Source organism: Bos javanicus, chromosome 21, assembly GCF_032452875.1.
Source record: "Bos javanicus breed banteng chromosome 21, ARS-OSU_banteng_1.0, whole genome shotgun sequence".
In the NCBI taxonomy this organism is placed as follows: domain Eukaryota; kingdom Metazoa; phylum Chordata; class Mammalia; order Artiodactyla; family Bovidae; genus Bos; species Bos javanicus.
In genome coordinates this window covers 22,306,460-22,327,238 of record NC_083888.1, presented here as the reverse complement: position 1 = coordinate 22,327,238, position 20,779 = coordinate 22,306,460, and the positions used below count along the sequence as shown (strand labels likewise).

Below are 20,779 nucleotides of genomic sequence, written 5' to 3'. Positions count from 1 at the left end.
GGTTCATGGTGCTTTTCAGGTCTACATAAGATTCTACTTCTCTGTACATGCATTCTATTAATTTAAGAGTTTGATATTGAAACTACAACTAAAAAATCTTAATTTATCTACTTAAAAAAAACAATTGTAATATATATACTGGAACTATATGTAACTTTGTTCTGTATTTTCCAAGTCTCCTGTAAATGTGTTATCATGTTTTCATAACTGAAAAAATTAAAAAGAGGGGGGAAAAATCCCTAACCTCTGAGATTTTAGTCAGAAAGCTTAACTGCCAAGTCCAACTGAGGAGGTAAGCAAGTGTGCATCCACTGTGGATCCTGAACTATGGCCATTTACAGAAAAGCTGTCTGCCCTATGAATCCAGAGATCACAGTGCAGTGATGGCTTTCAGGTCTGAGGTTGGGCTCAAGCCTGGGCCACACTGCCTCCCAGCCATGAGACTTGGGAAAACCACCTTGCCTCCAGGCCTGAATGCTCTGCAATCTGTGCCCTCTGTCACCTCAGTATCCTTCTGATACCCGACAGTATGGGACTCTGCGTGAGAAGACAAGTTACCTCGTGTGGTCTTGGAGGACTGGTCACCTAGTTGGATTCGTCACTTACTAAGTGGTGAGACTACTACATCCATATTTCCTAAGTCACAGACCTCTAAAATGACTATTTCAAACCTGTACTTTTTGCATGGAAGTGTTTTTCATAGAGACATGCACTTAACCACAATTCTGGCAGAGGCAGCAGGGAATACCTTGATTAAGTAGTGCAGGTGAGAGGGCAGGGAGAGAGTATGTGTCAGTAACCTTTGAATTTTACAATTAGTTTAATGATAACACAATTGTACTATGAAAACACGAGGCCCATGGTTAACTAGACTTTCTACCGGGATATACTTTGCAGTCCATGAAGCTATGCTGATGGACTTCCTTGTACAGAATTTTAAACACGTATTTCCAATATTGCTTATACAACTTCATACAAATAAAAAGCTTAATGACTCCTGGCAGCTATCAGTTCAGTTCAGTTGCTCAGTTGTCCAACTCTTGGTTACCCCATGGACTGCAGCATGCCAGGCTTCCCTGTCCATCACTGACTCCTAGAGCTTGCTCAAACTCATGTTCATCGAGTCGGTGATGCCATCCAACCATCTTATCCTCTGTCGTCCCCTTGTCCTCCTGCCTTCAATCTTGCCCAGCATCAGAGTCTTGTCTAATGAGTCAGTTCTTCACATCAGGTGGCCAAAGTACTGGAGCTTCAGCTTCAGCATCAGTCCTTCCAACGAATATTCAGGACTGATTTCCTTTAGGATTGACTGGTTTGATCTCCTTGCAGTCCAAGGGACTCTCAAGAGTCTTCTCCAACACCACGGTACAAACGCATTCATTCTTCAGCACTCAGCTTTCTTTATAGTCCAACTCTCACCTCCATACATAGCTACTGGAAAAACCATAGCTTTGACTAGACAGACATTTGTCGGCAAAGGAATGTCTCCGCTTTTTAATATGCTGTCTAGGTTGGTCATAGCATTTCTTCCAAGGAGCAAGCGTCTTTTAATTTCACGGCTGCAGTCACCATCTGCAGTGATTCTGGAGCCCAAGAAAACAAAGTCTGTCACTGTTTATGGCAGCTATAGGTAAGCAAACAACTCGAGGCAAAATGAATAATCTGTCCTCCTAGTTTCATTAGCTTCACTGGGAAGTCAGAAACATCAAAGGTCCTTGTTAAGAATGGCCAGTTCTGTAGCCTAAGAGTACTAACACAAGGAACTTCAGAGTTCTCAGGGGAAGTTTCTTCCTCATGTGAATGCTTCCCTAGGCAGTTTAAGGAGGGGTGACCCAAGGATCCGCTGGGAACAGGTGACCCACAACCTCCAACCTCGTATCCTTATGATGCTCACCTGCACGCTGGCTAGCATGGCTGTTCTCATACAAGTTCAACTGGAAGTCAGGGAATGCGGACAGGTGCTGACATGTGTGAATGTTGGCGAGGGTGGTGTCAAAAAAGGAGAACCACAAAACTATGTAATAATAACAATGTAAAATTTGTATATAAAATGTGTATTTAAAACAAAGTCTTAAGTTCCACCATATCTGATGTTGATATTGGAATTCCTGTGTTCCTTTTGTTTGCATTTACTTGTTACCTTTTTCTTTATTATTAACTTCCTTTTATCACTATCTTATAAACAACATATAATTGTATTTTCATAACCCAGTCTAATGGCTTATCCTTTAATGGGAGAATCCAGCCCGTTTTCATGCACTTGCTTTTGCTCCCATCTTCCTCTGTTTATCACTGATTTCGCACTGTTGTTTCCTCTTCCTAGGATATGCCAATGGGATCCAGTTGCTAAAAATTCCATACTTCTTGGGCAAGGGTTGCTGCAAAGCTTAAAGGATCTTGGTTCCTTGACCAGGGATTGAACTGTGGGCCCTCAGCAGTGAAGTGTGGAGTCCTAACCACTGGACCACCAAGGAATTCCCACAAACTCCATATTTTATTAATTCAGTTCTTTTTAAAAACAATTTATTTTTGGCTATGCTGGATCTTCGTTGCTGTGAGGGCTTTTCTGTAACAAGCTGTAACAAGCAGGGTCTACCCTCTAGTTGCGGTGGGCAGGCTTCTCATTGTGGAGCACGGGCTCTAGGATGTGCGGGCTTCAGTGGTGGCGGCTCCTGGGCTCTACAGGCTCAGTATTGGTGGCTCATGGGCTTAGCTGCTCTGCTCCAGGGCACGTGGAATCTTCAGGGACCAGGGATCAAACCAATGTCTCCTGGGTTTGAACCATAAAACTGTGTAATAAGAGTCTAAAATTTATTAGATTATTTTAATAACCTAAGTGGATTTAGATTATTAAATAAATCTAATTTATTTAATAATAAATTAATGTATTTTATTTAGGCAGCAGGTTCTTTACCACTGAGCCATCAGGAAAGCCCCCAGAAGTTTTCTTAAACTTTTCTATTATTGGTTACTTTCCTTTTCACTGATCTCAAACGCAGACACAGATTTCTTTACTATTATTTGAAAACAAGATACCAATTAGTTCCAGAACAAAGTCTCTCCCATGAGCAGTGCTCTAGTCTGCACATTTCCCACAAAGAAGAAAGCTTCAGAATCCTTTCTCTGCCCACCCACTTCCCTGTCCGCGAGATGAGCCACAAGAATGCGTTTACTTCCACTTTGTCCCCTGAAACCTTGAAGACACCTAGGGCAGGGTGTACTTAGATACCCTAGAATTTAAAGACTGAGGTATTATTGGATGTTATATAGTTACATATAAAGATACATATTCTACACTACACACACACACACAAATGTGTGTTATGTGCACACACCACCTCTCTCCAATACTTTCTCCCTCATCTTAGAGTTCTGTTCTACTTCATTGGTTGAATGGTTGAAGTCCTTATTTAATTATTTTCCTCAGACAGGGCTTCTGGGGAAATACATCTCTGAGTTTTATGTATCAATATAATGCCCAAAGGAATGCCTCTTGTGCCCTGCTGGGTAACAATCACTTGGTTGCTGTGGGATTCTCAGGTTATGGTCATTTTCCATCTATGATCTCTAGTCAGATGAGATGCTGTTATTATTGCTTTACACAGTAGGAAAAGATGCTGGTGCTGGGCAAGATTGAAGGCAAAAGGAGAAGGAAGCGGCAGAGGATGAGATGGCTGGAGGGCATCACCGACTCAAATGAACATGAGTTTGAGCAAACTCCGGGAGATAGTGAAGGACAGGGAAGCCTAGTGTGCTGCAGACCATGGGGTCGTGAAGAGTTGGACACGACTGAGCGACTGAACAACAACAACAACAAGTGTGTTTGTGTTCACCCCACATTCAGTTTCTTGCTCCTCTTTCTTGTCTTTCAGGCCTCCCACTTGGGACTTAGGACTCATCTTGCTTCTGCTTTAAGTACATCCTCCAGAATTGTCCTTTGAGAATCTGCTAGTTACAAATTGCCTCAATTTTCATATTTCTGAAAGTCTTGATTTCACCTTCATTTTTGAAAGTATTTATGCTAAGTATAAGGGATCCCAGGTGGCACGGTGGTAAAGAATTTGCCTGCCAATGCAGGAGACGCAATCCATTGTAGTTATTCTTGCCTAGGAAATCCCATGCACAGAGGAGCCTGGCAGGCTACAGTCCATGGGGTCACAAACAGTCAGATATGACTGAGCAACTGAGCTGAGCACCTGAGCACAAGCTAGGTATAACACTCTAGGAAGGCAGTTATTTTCTTTTATCACATTGAAAACACTACTCCACTGTTTTCTAACTTCAACCTACTGCTGCCGTGAAGCCAGCTGTTAAGTCTACTGCTCTAATCTTTTTCCCCTCTGGCTGATTTTAATATTGTCTCTTTGTTTGTTTTTTCACTATGATATGTCCTCTTTTTATTTATTCTACTTTGGAATTCTGGGATCTGTGGATTATAGTCTTCCATCAGTTCTGGAAAATTCTCTTCAAATATAACACCCCATTCTCTCTCCTGTTCTTCCAGATCTCCAGTTATACAGATTCTAAACCATCCGCTCTATCCTCCACTTTTCTAAACTTCTCTAACTTATTTTCTGTTTTTAGATCTTTGTGCCACATGCTGGATAATTTCTTCTGACCTACTAAGTTTTAAAATTTTCAGTTATTATATGTGCATTTCTCAAAACTCAATTATGTTCTGTTTAAAATTTGCTACGTCACTTTTTATAGCTTCCTATTCCTTGAAGATATTTCCAAGCTTGTCCTGTCTTTGTCTCTTTACATATAATAAGCATAATCATTTCACAATTTTATCTGACAATTCTAATTTCTGAGGACTGTGAGGGCCTGCTCCGGCTGCCTCTCTCCCCCGCTAGTTCCCACTTGCAATGCTGTGTTTCCTGATGGATGGGTTAATGCTGACTGAGGGCTGCCTGCCGCCCTTGAATGATTATTTGCAGAGACTCTCTGAGGCCGAAGAAGAAGGAATCTCCCTCTGGGAGGATGGGTATTTGCTTCTTCCAGATACTCGGTAGTGCTACCAGCCAGAATCAAGGGGTCTGGTTTCTCCATGACCTCATTGATATTTGGGCTACAAGTCTGCCCAGTGATCAGCCTTACGTGAGCTCTCTCCACCATGATTCCCAAGGCTCACTAGCAACTAGCTGACCTGCATAAGCTCTTTGGCTTAAGAGAAACCAAGAGATTAGAGCCAGGGGTAGAAAGAAATGGAGCCATGTTGGGGAGGTCTTACTTCCAGAATCCTTGAATTGGCTTTAAAGTTGCATGTCTGCCTGTAAGCATTATGACAACACATCCTACAGTACAACTTTTAACTAATAAGTAATTAAAGGAGATTAATTACTCATTAATTAGTTTAATTAAAACTAATTAAAGGAGATTTTTTTATGTTTAGATGCATTTAGTAGGCATAGTTTTGAGCAACTGAGAAAGCAAAGTATCGTGGATTATTAGATTACCAGATTATAAAATTAAATCAAACTATAACACAGCACAAGGACAATTTTCTTTTTCAAATTAATTCAAAACTATTGCCAGGCTCTAAAGCTGAGATAAAATAATGTGTCATGCTGAATTACACTTGCATAACAAAGAAGTGAGTACATACCCTTGTGAAGCCAGCAGCAATGAGGGACATTACACACGACTCCTCTCTCTCCACTCTTGAAAAGAACAAGTACATGGTTAGAGACAGTTTTGTCTAATCAGGTACAGCTCACATCTTTATTTACTAATTTATATAATATTATCATTGGCATATAATGAATAGTTTTAGATGAATTAGATTAACATACAAATCAAATGTACAAAGTTAAAACAATTTTCTGTTTTAGTTTCACACTGGCTTTTTGGCAATAGATATTAATGCTTGAAATACAGAGATTACACTAAGAGCCAGAACACAGGAGTGAGCACGTAGCTATGTGATATGTAAAAATTTTAATTCAGACTAAATTATTTTTATTCTTTTCTTACCTCCCATTTTAAAATGAAATATAAGGTTTCCCCGAATTATGTATAATGTAAATTCTCATAGATATTTTAGAAGTCCCTAAGAAATATATCCGGAAAACATTCATACTTCAGGAATGGCATTCTCCCTTGGTTGGCCCTGTTCTAAAGTGAAAGACAGTCCAAAATCACAAAACCTAGTGTGAAAATACAAACTCCAGCCATGAATTTAACTGCCAAAGTGAAAGAAAATGAGAAAGAGGAAAAGGCCAAACTAGAAAGGGTGATGCCTATCACAGGACACAAGCTGATACTCAGGCCTCTGTTAAGAACACACATTACACTGACATCTGAATTTCAACACTAAAAAAATAAAATTATCTTACCTGCGTACTACACCAATAATAACTGTGTTTTCTGAGAGTTTTGATGATCTGATTGACCTTTAAAAAAAAGTTTTAAAATAAATTTAAAGCAATTCTTTAAAAACTAAGTACACCTAAACCTAAATTTTGGTAGAACAGTTAAAGTTGGGGGAAAGCGAAAGATCCCTCCATATTCTGGAGTCACCTTCTTGGCTAACCTGACCTTTCTTTCTTCAGGGGACAAACTGCTAACCAGTGGCCCGTGGTGACCCTCAAAATTATGGAGCATGAAGACAGCAGCCAGCTCTGATGACATGCCTTCTATTTGTTCTTGTTCTGGTCTGAGCTGTTTCAGATGGAGAATTTTCCCTACCTGGGGAATCTCCCTTACACGAGAAGGGTCATTCGTCTCTTCCTGTCAAAGGAAGATGCAGGTCTACATGTATCACAGCCAGCAGATGGCAACCGTTACAGTGGGGGTGAGGCAGCCCGAGGCCAGCTCTCCACTGCATCCTAAGCAGTGCAGAGAAGGGCTCCTGAGCAGGAGGCAGGCACAACAGTAACAATAAATATTTAAAACTCAGAAATGCAAAGTATTCTTATGCAACAGAAAGAGGAGAATCAAACCTCACAGGCAAAATTAAGAACAGAAGACTGACTGCTCTACTGAAGTTACCCAAGGAGTATGAGGCCGCCCTTGGATGGCAAGCAGATCAAACCAGTCACTCCTGAAGGAAATCAAGTCTGAACATTCATAGGAAGGACTGATGATGAAGCTGAAGTTCCAATGCTTTGGCCACCTGATGCGAAGAGCCAACTCATTGGTAAGGACCTTGATGCTGGGAAAGATTAAGGGCAGGAGGAGAGGGGGATGACAAAGGATGAGGTGGTTGCATGGTATCACTGATGCAACGGACATGAGTCTGAGTAAACCCTGGGAGACAGTGAAGGACAGGGAAGCCTGGCTGCTCGTGGGGCCCATGGGGAAGCCTGCGCTGCCATCCATGGTGCTGCAGAGAGTCGGACACGACTTAACAACTAAACAACAACGAGGCTGCCAAAGGGACTGAATTTAACCCTTCTGGAGAAGCAGCTCCCAAAGAAGCCATGGGGAATGAAAATTCAGCCATGAGATGAGAGAGGGCAGAGATAAACATGACGGAGAAGAGCAGAAGCAATATAAACTGCCCACTGAGACGTGCAATGGCTTTGACCCACCCTACACTGCAGGAAAGAGCAGGACTCTCTGGAGAAGAGGAGCCAGGCCATAGGAACGGGGAGGAACTTGGCCCCTGGCCTGGAAGGAAGACACACATAAGAGGGTGACTGCAGATGGAGGGGTATGCAGAGGGCTGGATTTGGACTCCCCCCGTCAAGACAGAAGCAGGCTGGCCCTTGGAGGATGTGTCCACGATGGGACAGAGAAGAGCCAAGACTCACGGCCTTACTTCAGTTCTGCTGGTTCAAGAATCACTCCTGTCACTTCTGAATCACAGAATATAGAAAATGACTGGCATGACTATTTCTCCACTGTCCCAAGGATGACACATTACCATTCCAGATGTGTAAGGGAAAAGCCAAGTCATCATATGCAAAGGATGCCTCAGTTTGGGCAAACTTTTTCTGCAGAGGGCCAGACAGTAAGTATTTTCGGCTTTTCATGTCATATGGACTATGTCACAAGTACTCAGTCCTGCCCCTGAAGCATGAGAGCAGGCACACACAAAACATAAATGAATGGGCCTGCCTGTGCTCCCCTGTGCTCACCCCTGCCTCAGGGTATTGAGGCTAAGTTTTCTTCTGGAGCTCAGGCAGAGGAAGGCTCAGAATCCAACAGTATATGCAGAACAGCTCTGAGGTTGGGAAGCTGCTCAGTGATGGAGATGCTTCTCCATCTCCAGGGAACAACCAGTCTCTCTCATGGGCCACACGGCTCATAACACATACACACTCTCTGTCAACATTTTTGCTTTTCCCAGTGTCCACTCTAGTGCTATAGCTTCCATTTCTGCCTAGCCTCTCCAAAGGGAACCAACTTAAAGGGCGCTTCTTGCATGGCTCTATCAGAGAGGTCACTGCAGGGCCTGCTGACCAGGCCCCAGTCCCACCGTGGTTGCCTGCTTGGAACAGAGCCGAGCTTACCTTCCTGGAGCAGGAGCCATGGAAAGGGCTGTGTGAGCTCAGAAGCATAACTGGCATGGCAGACACTCACACAGACGGGCCCCAGCCACTTTTCAAACCTACTGGCTGATACTCACCACAGCACTAACCTTAAACAGGGAATGAAAGATGTGGACTCACAAATAGTAGTTCCATGGCTCTTTAGGACATTTCTAGTTGTTCATCTGTTTATATTTCTATCATATCATGAAGATTTAGAGGGAGAAATGGCAACTTTGAAGTATGCCACCAGCCACCTCAAACCAGCTCATGTCTTTTTACAGGAAAAACAGAGATCTGAGTGGTAACAGAGCAGGTAGGCAACCACACAGATGACCTCAGTAAGCAGGTTGGGACACAGGGATAAGGGACATGAGGCTGAGGACAAAGTGGAAGGAAAGACCATGTTTCCCAAAGACAAGCACATCCCTCCAAAGGAGGTCTAACACTGTATGAAAAGGCAGGGGTGCTGTCCACTCTCACCACTATTATTCAACATAGTTTTGGAAGTCCTAACTATAGCAATCAGAGAAGAAAAATAAAAGGAATCCAGATTGGAAAAGAAGTAAAGCTCTCACTATTTGCAGATGATGTGATATTATACATAGAAAACCCTGAAGATACTATCAGAAAACTACTAGAGTTAATCAGTGAATTTAGCAAAGTTGCAGGATACAAAATCAATACACAGAAATCACTTGCATTCCTATATACTAACAATGAAAAATCAGAAAGAGAAATTAAGGTATCAATCCCATTCACCAATGCAACAAAAAGAATAAAATATCTAGGAATAAACCTACCTAAGGAAACAAAAGAACTGTATACATAAAATTTTAAGACACTAATGAAAGAAATCAAAGATGACATAAACAAATGGAGAGATACTCCATGTTCCTGGGTAGGAAGAAGCAATATTGTGAAAATGATTATATTACCAAATGCAATCTACAGATTCAATGCAATCCCTATCAAATTACCAATTTCATTTTTCACAGAACTGAAACAAAAAATTTCACAATTCATATGGAAACACAAAAGACCCTGAATAGCCAAAGCTGTTTTGAGAAAGAAGAATGGAGCTGAAGGAATCAACCTTCCTGATTTCAGATTATACTACAAAGCTACAGTCATCAAGACAGTATAGTACTGGCACAAAACAGAAATACAGACCAATGGAACAAGATAGAAAGCCCAGAAATAAACCCACACACCTACAGGTACCTTATTTTTGACAAAGAAGGCAAGAATACACAATGGAGCAAAGATAGCATCTTCAATAAGTAGTGCTGGGAAAACTGGGCAGCTGTATGTAAAGGAATGAAATTAGAACATTTTCTAACACCATACACAAAAATAAACTCAAAATGGATTAAAGAGCTAAATGTAAGAAACTATAAAACACATAGAGGAAAACACAGGCAGAACACTTGATGACATAAATCAAAGCAAGATCCTCTATGACCCACCTCCTGAAAGACTGAAAGCTGCTCAGTTGTGTCTGACTCTTTGTGACCCCACAGACTATACAGTCCATGGAATTCCCCAGACCAGAATACTGGAGTGGGTAGCCTTTCCCTTCTCCAGGGTATCTTCCCAAACCAGAGATCAAACCCAGGTCTCCTGTATTACAGGCAGCTTCTTTACCAGCTGAGCCACAAGGAAAGCCCAAGAACACTGGAGTGTGTGTAGCCTATCCCTTCTCCAGGAATCGAACCGGGGTCTCCTGCATTGCAGGTAGATTCTTTACCTCAGCTCCTAGAGTAATGAAAATAAAAACAAGTGGGACCTAGTTAAACTTAAAAGCTTTTGCACAGAAAAGGAAACAATAAACAAGATGAAAAGACACCCCTCAGAATGGGAGAAAATAATAACAAATGAAAAGATTGACAAAGGATTAATTTCCAAAATATACAAGCAGCTCATATAACTCAATACCAGAAAAAAAAAAAAATCAATCAAAAACTGGGGAAAAGACCTAAACAGACATTTCTCCAAAGACATACAGATGGCTAACAAACACAGGAAAAGATGCTCAACATCGCTCATTATCAGAGAGATGCACATCAAAACTATAATGAGGTACCACCTCAAACTGCTCAGAATGGTCATCAACAAAAAGTCTACAAACAATAAATGCTGGAGAGCGTGTGCAGAAAAGGGAGCCCTCTTGCACAGCTGGTGGGAATGTAAATTGATACAGCCACTATGGAAGACAGTATGGAGATTCCTTAAAAAACTGGGAATAAAACCACCATATGACCCAGCAATCCCACTCCTAGGCATATACCCTGAGGAAACCAAAACTGAAAAAGACACATGTACCCCAATGTTCACTGCAGCATTATTTACAATAGCTAGAACACTGAAGCAACCTAGATACCCATCAACAAATGAATGGATAATGAAGTCGTAGAACATATATACAATGGAATATTACTCAGCCATAAAAAGGAACACAATTGAGTCAATTCTAATGAGGTGGATGAACCTAGAGCCTATTATACAGAGTGAAGTCAGTCAGAAAGAGAAAGAGAAATATTGTATACTAACACATACATATGCAATCTAGAAAGATGGTTCTGATGAATTTATTTGCAAGGCAGCAGTGGAGAAACAGACAGAGAACACTTACGGACACGGGGAGAGGGGAAGAGAGGATGAGATGTATGGAGAGAGTAATATGAAAACTTACATTACCATATGTAAAATAGATAGCCAATGGGAATTTGCTGTATGTCTCAGAGAACTCAAACAGGTGCTCTGTATCAACCTGGAGGGGTGGGATGGGGAGGGAGACAGGAGGGAGGTTCAAGAGGGAGGGGACATGTGTATACCTTTGGCTGACTCATGTTGATGTTGACAGAAAACAAAATTCTGTAAAACAATTATCTTTCCATTAAAAAATAAATTTAAAAAAAGGTAGGAGTGTATTCTAGGCTTTTTCTGGTCCATAAGAAAGAAGAACTGGCCAGGAAATAGAAATGTCAGGAACCTGGATTGAAAACTAAGCCTCTTTACCTTAGAATTCATGAAAACCAAGAAAGAAATGACATGGTGCCATCAAGATGTACCCCCAGATGTGAGGAAGGAAGACTTCAGGAAGTCAGGAGAAAAGATGGGGCGTGAGTCCACAGCGTGATGTTCTGCAGGCTGCGCAAGCACACTGGGAAGCCCCCAGAACCAGGCTCCCTGGTGTGACACTTGTGTCTGACTCAGCTGTGCACAACAGAAAACTCTAGAGAAAGCGGCTTCAGCAAGACTCAGCTCCCACATGGAAGATGTGCAGAGGCAGGGAATCCAAGCTGCTATGGCACTTTGCAACATCAGGAACCTGGCTTCTCCTGTCCTGGTTTCTTCCCATAATCCAAGATAGATGCCGAGCTCTAGCCATAATCTAGAGAACCGTTAAGAAGGGCATGCTTCTCCCTTCATGGACACTTTCCAGACAATGCATGTGACATGCCTACTGCCCAGCGGCAAGAAAAGCTAGGGGGCGCAGTGTATGTTCCAGGTGGCTGTCTTCCCACCCAAACACTAGAAATTCTACTATTTAGAAAAGAGTAGGGACTGCACTGGCGGTCCAGTGATTAAGATTCTGCACTTTCACTGCAGGGGGCGTGGGTTCGATCCCTGGTCAGGGAACTAAGATCTTACATGCCCCATGGGACGGCCAAGAAATGAAAAGAGCAGAACTGGATATGGAGAGGGGAGAGGGGGGCGGGCAACTACCAGTGTCAAGATGCACCAGGAAACTACAAATAATTCTGATGATGGTCTTGACACGAAACTAGAGGAAGGCCACAAGCCGGAGGCTTACTGTAAGAACACAGCAAAGCCTTTCCATGAGTTAAATTTTACAAAAGCCCAACTCCATCACATGTACTTTGACACTGTTCCCTCTGCCATGGGGAATGAAGTTCACATGGACAAGAATGGGATTTACAGTAGTAAATAAAGGATGATCTTCAGACCACGGTAAGTGCAGAGATGGTTATGAAAGCATCCAGCACTCCTGAGTGCAGTCTCGCTTCTACACTTAACACAGAACATTCTGTCCATGTATGTGGGGTTTCTGTGTGGTGCTTTATTTCCCCCATCTCCTTTTATAAAAATCTCCCCTTTCATTACGGTGCCCTGCTCCTGTTGCACAGAGGAGTATTTCTTCATTTCTTCTGAGGACACTAAGCGTATGTCTTCTAAAAGGTTCTTCGGTGGGGGGAGGGGGGCGGGTTGTGGCAGCTTTTAAAAATAGATTTATTTATCTGGCTGTGTTGGGTCTCAGTTGTGGCATGCTGCGTCTTTAGCTCTCGCCTGAAAACTCTTAGCTGCAGCATGTGGGATCTAGTGCCCTGACCAGGGATGGAACCCAGGCCCCCTGCATTAGGAGCACAAAGTCTTAGCCACTGGACCACCAGGGAAGTCCCTTCAGTTGCTTATAGAAAATAATTTTCTTAGTCTTTAAGGCCATTCTTTCCCCCTCCATTACTTGGCAGCTTTTCACAGGGCCCCATCTTTGCTCTTGAACTGGAGCATCATCAACCAGGCAGCATGTCTGTAGCAGGGAGGGTTGGAGGCATCTCCCTGGGCATTAGCAGCCATCCTTCTCTTAGGTCTGGGCCTGCAGAGCAGTCAACAGGAGCAAGTTCATGCTCAGAGCGTGCCACCAGCTGGTGTGCACGGGTCTGCTACACAGAGTGGCCTCCTGGCCTGCTCTCTCTCTCCTTCTCTAAACTGAGAATTAATGCAGTTCGCTGCTTTGATACCGCAGTAGGTGAAGGACTGATACCAGGCTCCTCACACCTCCAGCCTTCTTAAACACGGCAAGAGAAACCAGATATTTGTCTGCCTCCCTCTGCTCCCTGTCCTGTGTTTCCAGTGGACGTAGAAAGCGAGTCACAGAAGTGGTGGTGCTCGGCTCTGGTTGGTGGTGTGGCTCCAGCAGCAGGCTCAGAGGTACGCAGTCGGAGTGAAGGTAGCTTCTTCCCTCTTCCTTCCTCTAGGGCCTGGGATTTCCGCTGCAGAGGACATTCCTGGAACAGGCTCCTCTACTAGTCCCCATAGCATAAGAGACTTGGCAGGGAACCTGTCCTCCTCTGTCTCCCGACTTCTGACACATCTGTCATCTTATCTTGGTTTGCTAATGGCTGTGGTCAGCTTTTGTCGCCATGGAAAGTTGGGAGGTGGCCCTGGCCTCAGCGGGCTGGCTGGGCTCGGCCCTATCCATCTCCTACTTCACTCTCCAGGTGGCAGCCACGACTGCTGAGAAAAGTCAGCAACTGACAAAAAACCCTACTCAGGGGTGTTGATCAGGTGTCCCAAAAGGAAGATGAAGGGACAGACAGAGCTCCGCCAGGGCTAAGGTCTCATGAGACGTTTAAGTGGAGAGCAGGTTCAGGAGGGAGATCCTGGACAGAGTCCTTGAAGGGACAGTCAAGCAGGCAGGAGGGAGATCCTGGAGAGAGTCCTTGAAGGGACAGTCCAAAGTGGGCAGGCCCCCTTAAAGGGATGATCTCAAGGGACATAAACCAGGTAAGGGCCAAAATGGAGACAAAACTGACCAGCAAGATAAATCAAGGCCCATTCTTGCCTCTAGAAAACTCATTACAAATGGCACAAGGGTCCCTCCCCCTTGCAAATCCTCAGCCAACAAGACAAATATGATGTGGTAGAAAACAGCTAGTGAGAGAGACTCCGGATTCTCGACGGGGCTGTGACACAGCCATCAGGAAGGGAACGTGACTGGGGTGCGTGTGTAGAGGTCAGCTCTCCAGCCAACACAGGGGGGAACACTGCTCTGCTTGCTCCACACTCGTCCTCCCAAACCTGTGGGCTTTTCAGTTCTGGAGCCAGGCTGACAAGAGCTCCTGACTGGAGGAAGGTATGGAGAAGAGACCCTCTTTCTGGGACTGGAATATGAGACCACACTTTGTGACAGCAGTGAGGATGTGCCACCCCGAAAAGACCGTCACTGCCCTCAAATGTTGGAGAGTGGGGGAAAAGGATTAGAACTGCTCTAGTGACCCCTGGGCCAAATATGGACAAAGCTGGGCTCAACACGGAGAATTTCTGAAACTCAGGACTGCCCCTTGGGACCCCTAACCCCCAGGAGAGGCTAGACGGATGGTGGTGGGGACTTGGAGAGGACATGCACACATGACAGTCTATATGTCTCTAAAACCACATAGGAAGCAACTCAAGCCACTTTCTCTATTTTCAAACTGTAAAACTGGACGTTTATATATCAATAAAAATTTACGGAATAACTTACCCTATTTGTTTACAGGGCTTCCCTGGTGGCTCAGATGGTAAAGAATCTGCGTGAAAAGTGAGAGACCCAGGTTTGATCCCTGGGTCGGGAAGATTCCATTCCCAAAATGTATAAAAATAGAACATTTTCCTACCTAAAAAAGCGGAGCATAATTGCATGTTATATGTATTGGTTGTTGTTTATTCACTAAGTTGTGTTCGACTCTTCTGTGACCCCATGGACTGTAGCCCACCAGGCTCCTCTGTCCATGGGATTTCCCAGGCAAGAAACTGAAGTGGGTTGTCATCTCCTCCAGGGGATCTTACTACTCCCAGGGATTTGGAACCTGTGCTTCCGCCACTGGCAGGCAGATTCTTTACGAGGGAAGTCTTATATGTATTTTTCAGTTCAGTTCAGTCACTCAGTCGTGTCCAACTCTTTGCAACCCCATGGACTGCAGCATGCCAGGCCTCCCTGCCCATCACCAACTCCTGGAGCTTACTCTCAAACTCACGTCCATTGAGTCAGTGATGTCATCCAACCATCTCGTCCTCTGTCGTCCCCTCTCCTCCCACCTTCAATCTTTCCCAGCATCAGGGTCTTTTCAAATGAGTCAGCTCTTCACATCAGGTGCCCAAAGTACTGGAGCTTCAGCTTCAACATCAGTCCTTCCAGTGAATATTCAGGACTGATTTCCTGTAGGATGGACTGGTTGGATCTCCTTGCAGTCCAAGGGACTCTCAAGAGTCTTCTCCAACACCACAGTTCAAAAGCATTAATTCTTTGGCGCTCAGCTATCTTTATAGTCCAACCCTCACATCCATACATGACTATTGGAAAAACCATAGCCTTGACTAGATGGACCTTTGTGGGCAAAATAATGTTTCTACGTTTTAATATGCTGTCTAGATTGATTATAACTTTTCTTCCAAGAAGCAAGCGTCTTTTAATTTCATGGCTGCAGTCACCATCTGCAGTGATTTAGGAGACCAAAAATATAAAGTCTGCCACTGTTTCCCCATCTATTTGCCAGGAAGTGATGGGACTAGAGACTATGATCTTAGTTTTCTGAATGTTGAGTTTTAAGCCAACTTTCTCTCTCTCCTCTTTCACTTTCAACAAGAAGCTCTTTAGTTCATCACTTTCTGCCATAAAGGTGGTGTCATCTGCATATCTGAGATTACTGATATTTCTCCCGGCAATCTTGATTCCAGCTTGTGCTTCTTCCAGTCCAGCGTTTCTTATGATGTACTCTGCATATATGTTAAATAAGCAGGGTAACAATATACAGCCTTGACGTACTCCTTTCCCAATTTGGTACCAGTCTGTTGTTCCATGTCCAGTTCTAATTGTTGCTTCCTGACTTGCATACAGATTTCTCAGGAGGCAGGTCAGGTGGTCTGGTATTCCCATCTCTTAAAGAGTTTTGCAGTTTGTTGTGATCCACAAAGGCTTTCGCAGAGTCAATAAAGCAGAAATAGATGTTTTTCTGGAACTCTCTTGCTTTTTCCATGATCCAATGGATGTTGGCAATTTGATCTCTGGTTCCTCTGCCTTTTCTAAAACCAGCTTGAACATCTGGAAGTTCACAGTTCACACACTGTTGAAGCCTGGCTTGGAGAATTTTGAGCATTACTAGCATGTGAGATGAGTGCAACTGTGCAGTAGTTTGAGCATTCTTTGGCATTGCCTTTCATTGGGATTGGAATGAAAACTGACCTTTTCCAGTCCTGTGGCCACTGCTGAGTTTTCCAAATTTGCTGGCATATTAAGTGCAGCACTTTCACAGCATCATCTTTTATGATTTGAAACAGCTAAACTGGAATTCCATCACCTCCACTAGCTTTGTTCATAGTGATGCTTCCTAAGGCCCCCTTGACTTTGCATTTCAGGATGTCTGGCTCTAGGTGAACGATCATACCATTGTGATTATCTGGTTGTGAAGATCTTTTTTATATAGTTCTTCTGTGTATTCTTGCCACCTCTTCTGAATATCTTCTGCTTCTGTTAGGTCCCTACCATTTCTGTCCTTTATTGTGCCCATCTTTGCATGAAATCTTCCCTTGGTATCTCTACTTTTCTGGAAGAGATCTCTAGTCTTTCTCATTCTATTGTTTTCCTCTATTTCTTTGCATTGATCACTGAGGAAGGCTTTCTTATCTCTCCTTGTTCTTCTTTGGATTCTGCATTCAGATGGTTGTATCTTTCCTTTTCTCCTTTGCTTTTCGCTTCTCCTCTTCTCACAGCTATTTTTAAGGCTTCCTCAGACAACCATTTTGCTTTTTTGCAATTCTTTTTCTTGGGGGTGGTCTTGATCCCTGTCTCCTATACAATGTCACGAACCTCTGTCCATAGTTCATCAGGCACTCTATCAGATCTAATCCCTTGAATTTATTTGTCACTTTCACTGTATAATGGTAAGGGATTTGATTTAGGTTATACCTGAATGGTCTAGTGGTTTTCTCTACTTTCTTCAATTTAAGTCGAATTTGGCAATAAGGAGTCATGATCTGAGCCACAGTCAGCTCCTGGTCTTGTTTTTGCTTACTGTATAGAGCTTCTCTATCTTTGGCTACAAAGAATATAATCAGTCTGATTTTGGTATTGACCATCTGGTGATGTCCATGTGTAGAGTCTTCTCTTGCTTTGTTGGAAGAGGGCGTTTGCTATGACCAGTGCATTCTCTTGGCAAAACTCTGTTGGCCTTTGCCCTGCTTCATTCTGTACCCCAAGGCCAAATTTGCCAGTTACTCTAGGTGTTTCTTGACTTCCTACTTTTGCATTCCATAGTTTAAAAAAAAAAAAAGTAGAGCATATATTTAAAATGGATAACCAAAATAAATAAAGTAGATAACCAACAAGGTCCTAGTGTACAGCACAAGGAACCCTACTCAGTGTTATGAGGCAGCCCAGATGGGAGGGGAGTTTCAGGGAGAATGGACACATGTACACGTGTGGCTGAGCTGCTCTGCTATGCACCTGAAACCACCACAATACTGTTAATCAGCTATACTCCCACAGAAAACAAAAAGTTAAAAAAAAGGCAGAACATAACCACCACAATTTAATCTCTCCCTTAGAGCCCTGGACGGTCTAGCAAGGCCATGTTTATAAGTGTGAAGGTCACTGTTCTGTACACACCTGTGGCCAGGTATGGACTTGAATAAGACTATGAAGGAAGCCAGGGTTTCCTCAGCACCTCACCCCTCTCACCTCTTCTATCTGGGCTCTCTGGCCCTCTTCAGATACCTCTCCTGCCTCGCAGCACTCCATCAAGACTATAAGCACCATGTAACTGAGACATTTTCTTCCCTTCCTCTGGATGCCATCCATCAAATGTTTGAGAGAGAAAGGATCGTGGAAACCAAATGTTCCAGATTTACAGCTAAGAAAACACATCCTCAGAGAAGATGTAAAGTGACCTGAAGGCCAGAGGCTAGGCCCCGGGGTCAGGACTCCCTCCACACCTCCGCAGCCCTCACGGGTGCACCGCCAGATGGCATGTCTGACAGATCTGGCTCCAGGGACAATGTTACTGTAATCAACCCGACAGCAAAGGGACGCAGGCAGCACAGCAGGCCTGAGACCAAGGCCGGGGGCAAGTCTGAACAGACGTGGATCACACCAAGGCAAAAGCTACCCTGTCTGACCACCTGACAGGTAAATTCTCAAGTACACAGAAGTCACCATGTACCTGTAAACAGCCTTTTGATGGGATGTCAACTTCTTATCAGCTCAGTTTTTAAATCGTTACATTAATATTTAGCTTTTAATCTTTTCTAGCTCTTAAAAGCCAAGATTTAAACATCCCTAAAATTAACTCTTAACCCCATCACTTCATGGCAAATAGATGGGAAAACAGTGGCAGACGTTATTTTTTTGGGCTCCAAAATCACTGCAGATGGTGATTGCAGCCATGGAATTAAAAGACGCTTACTCCTTGGAAGGAAAGTTATGACCAACCGAGACAGCATATTAAAAAGCAGAGACATTACTTTGCCAACAAAGGTCTGTCTAGTCAAAGCTATGGTTTTTCCAGTAGTCATGTATGGATGTGAGAGTTGGACTATAAAGAAAGCTGAACGCAGAAGAATTGATGCTTTTGAACCGTGGTGTTGGAGAAGACTCTTGAAAGTCCCTTGGACTGCAAGGAGATCCAACCAGTCCATTCTGAAGGAGATCAGCCCTGAATATTCATTGGAAGCACTGATGCTGAAGCTGAAGCTCCAATACTTTGGGCACCTGATGGGAAGAGCTGACTCATTTGAAAAGACCTGATGCTGGGAAAGATTGAGGGCAGGAGGAGAAGGGGACGACAGAGGACGAGACGGTTGGATGGCATCACTGACTCAACAGACATGAGTTTGAGTAAGCTCCGGGAGTTGGTGATGGGCAGGGAAGGCTGGCATGCTGCAGTCCGTGGGGTCGCAAAGAGTTGGACACAACTGAGTGACTGAACCGGAACTGGAAAATTAACACATTATAAAATTTTATATTCAAATTGTGATTTGTCTTCCCCCAAGTAAAGCCTCCTTTTTAATAAAACTGATATTTCACTTTTGCTTTGCTTCCATCAGCAACAAATGACTTTTCTTGAGAAAGTACCTTTCTTAGATTTATGTCTGCTACACAAATTCTCTCATGATATTGATTTTCTGCAAGTATTAAAAACAAGGCACATTTGCCTAAGACTGGAAGACAGTTTTCAAATGTGTTGTAACTTTTAAAATATCTAGAAAATGACAGTAACTGTTGCTGCAGTCCTATGCAGGTGACAGTTGTGGTTCATGACATATGGGATTTCATCTTAACCCTTAACAGTTTACATTCATATTTTCTTACTGCTTTAAGCAACGCGAAACGAAACAAAAGAGATAAAGACCACTCCTAGAAGTAATAAAATTCTAAAGTGAAAGTGTTAGTTGCTTAGTTGTGTCTGACTCTTTGTGATCCCATGGACTGCAGTCCACCAGGCTTCTCTGACCATGGGATTTCCCAGGCAAAAATACTGGAGTGAGTTGCCATTTCCTTCTCCAGGGGCTCTTCCCAACCCAGGAGTCAAACACAGGTCTCCCACATTGCAGATGAATTCTTTACCGTATCAGCCACCAGGGAAGCCCAATAATATAGTCTAACGTCTTGTTCACTTTACAAGCATGGAAGGGATCTTAAAAGACAGTGAATTCAACTGAATGTATTTCAGGACTGCATTTATTGTCACAAATGCCACAGGACTCTCGAGGCCCACTTCTCAGGCTCACCTGCACAGTGCCTCAGCATCCAGATGTCGGGAATTTCTGTGATCTATGATGATGATGTCATGGTGTTTGTCCAAGAAACAGGCGAGGGCAGTCTGAGCCTCCTTGGTAACTGTACACATAAACCCTGCTTTTTCACACGCCCTGCAGAATCCATTACACTGGTTATCTTCTTTGGTAAACACTAAAAGTACCTGAATCAAAAAAGCATGAACACTTCTTTAAAAAAAAAAAAAAAAGATGCTGTTAGAACTGTCATGTCTTAGAAGCCCATAGAAAACTCCCAGGTGTTTTCAAGGCAAGTATACAGATGTAAGCATTACAATCTGTTGAGTAAATCCTTTTCCTCCATGTAACTCAGCAACGTTACTGCTCAGCTCCCTGAAACAAGTGCTATTCTAGCTGTTCTGAGTCTGGAAGTCAAAGCATGGGTCAAATGCTTATTTCTTTTGCTAATAAGCCCACTGGAAGAATCAACAAAGACAGTATTTCATCTTAAAACCAAATTGATCAAAACACAAATTTTAGTTAACAGGAAGTTAACTAGGTTAAGTCCTTAGATGGTAAACACCAATATTTCAGTCAAGCTCTTAAAATACTTAATACTTTAAATAATATTTAAAGTATTAAATAATCTGACTCAAGACTTCATAATTCCTCCAAGTTTAAAAAAAAATACTACTTTGTTTGTAAGAGAGGAGATTCAAAGCAGACCAAAACTTGACACTTTCAAACCTGCTCATTTAGTGACACGGGAACAGCTCCAGGTGCAAGAAGCAGCTGGCTGTCCCTGT

The 20,779-nt window shown here is 43.2% G+C and overlaps 1 protein-coding gene across 4 annotated transcripts in view; it reads right to left on the bottom strand.

Moving 5' to 3' along the window:
- Positions 1 to 20,779, bottom strand: part of PDE8A (phosphodiesterase 8A) — a 147,272-nt gene that overhangs the window by 49,637 nt on the left and 76,856 nt on the right. For 3 of the 4 annotated variants that reach the window (XM_061394006.1, XM_061394005.1, XM_061394004.1), the window contains exons 3-5: positions 19,989 to 20,179; positions 6,339 to 6,395; positions 5,609 to 5,663 (exon numbers count right to left, since the gene is read on the bottom strand). In XM_061394006.1, coding sequence (XP_061249990.1) covers positions 5,609 to 5,663; positions 6,339 to 6,395; positions 19,989 to 20,179 — 303 coding nt within the window. Of the gene's footprint in view, positions 1 to 5,608; positions 5,664 to 6,338; positions 6,396 to 14,748; positions 14,795 to 19,988; positions 20,180 to 20,779 lie in introns of those variants that run through there. The other variant, XM_061394007.1, reaches the window with a different exon arrangement.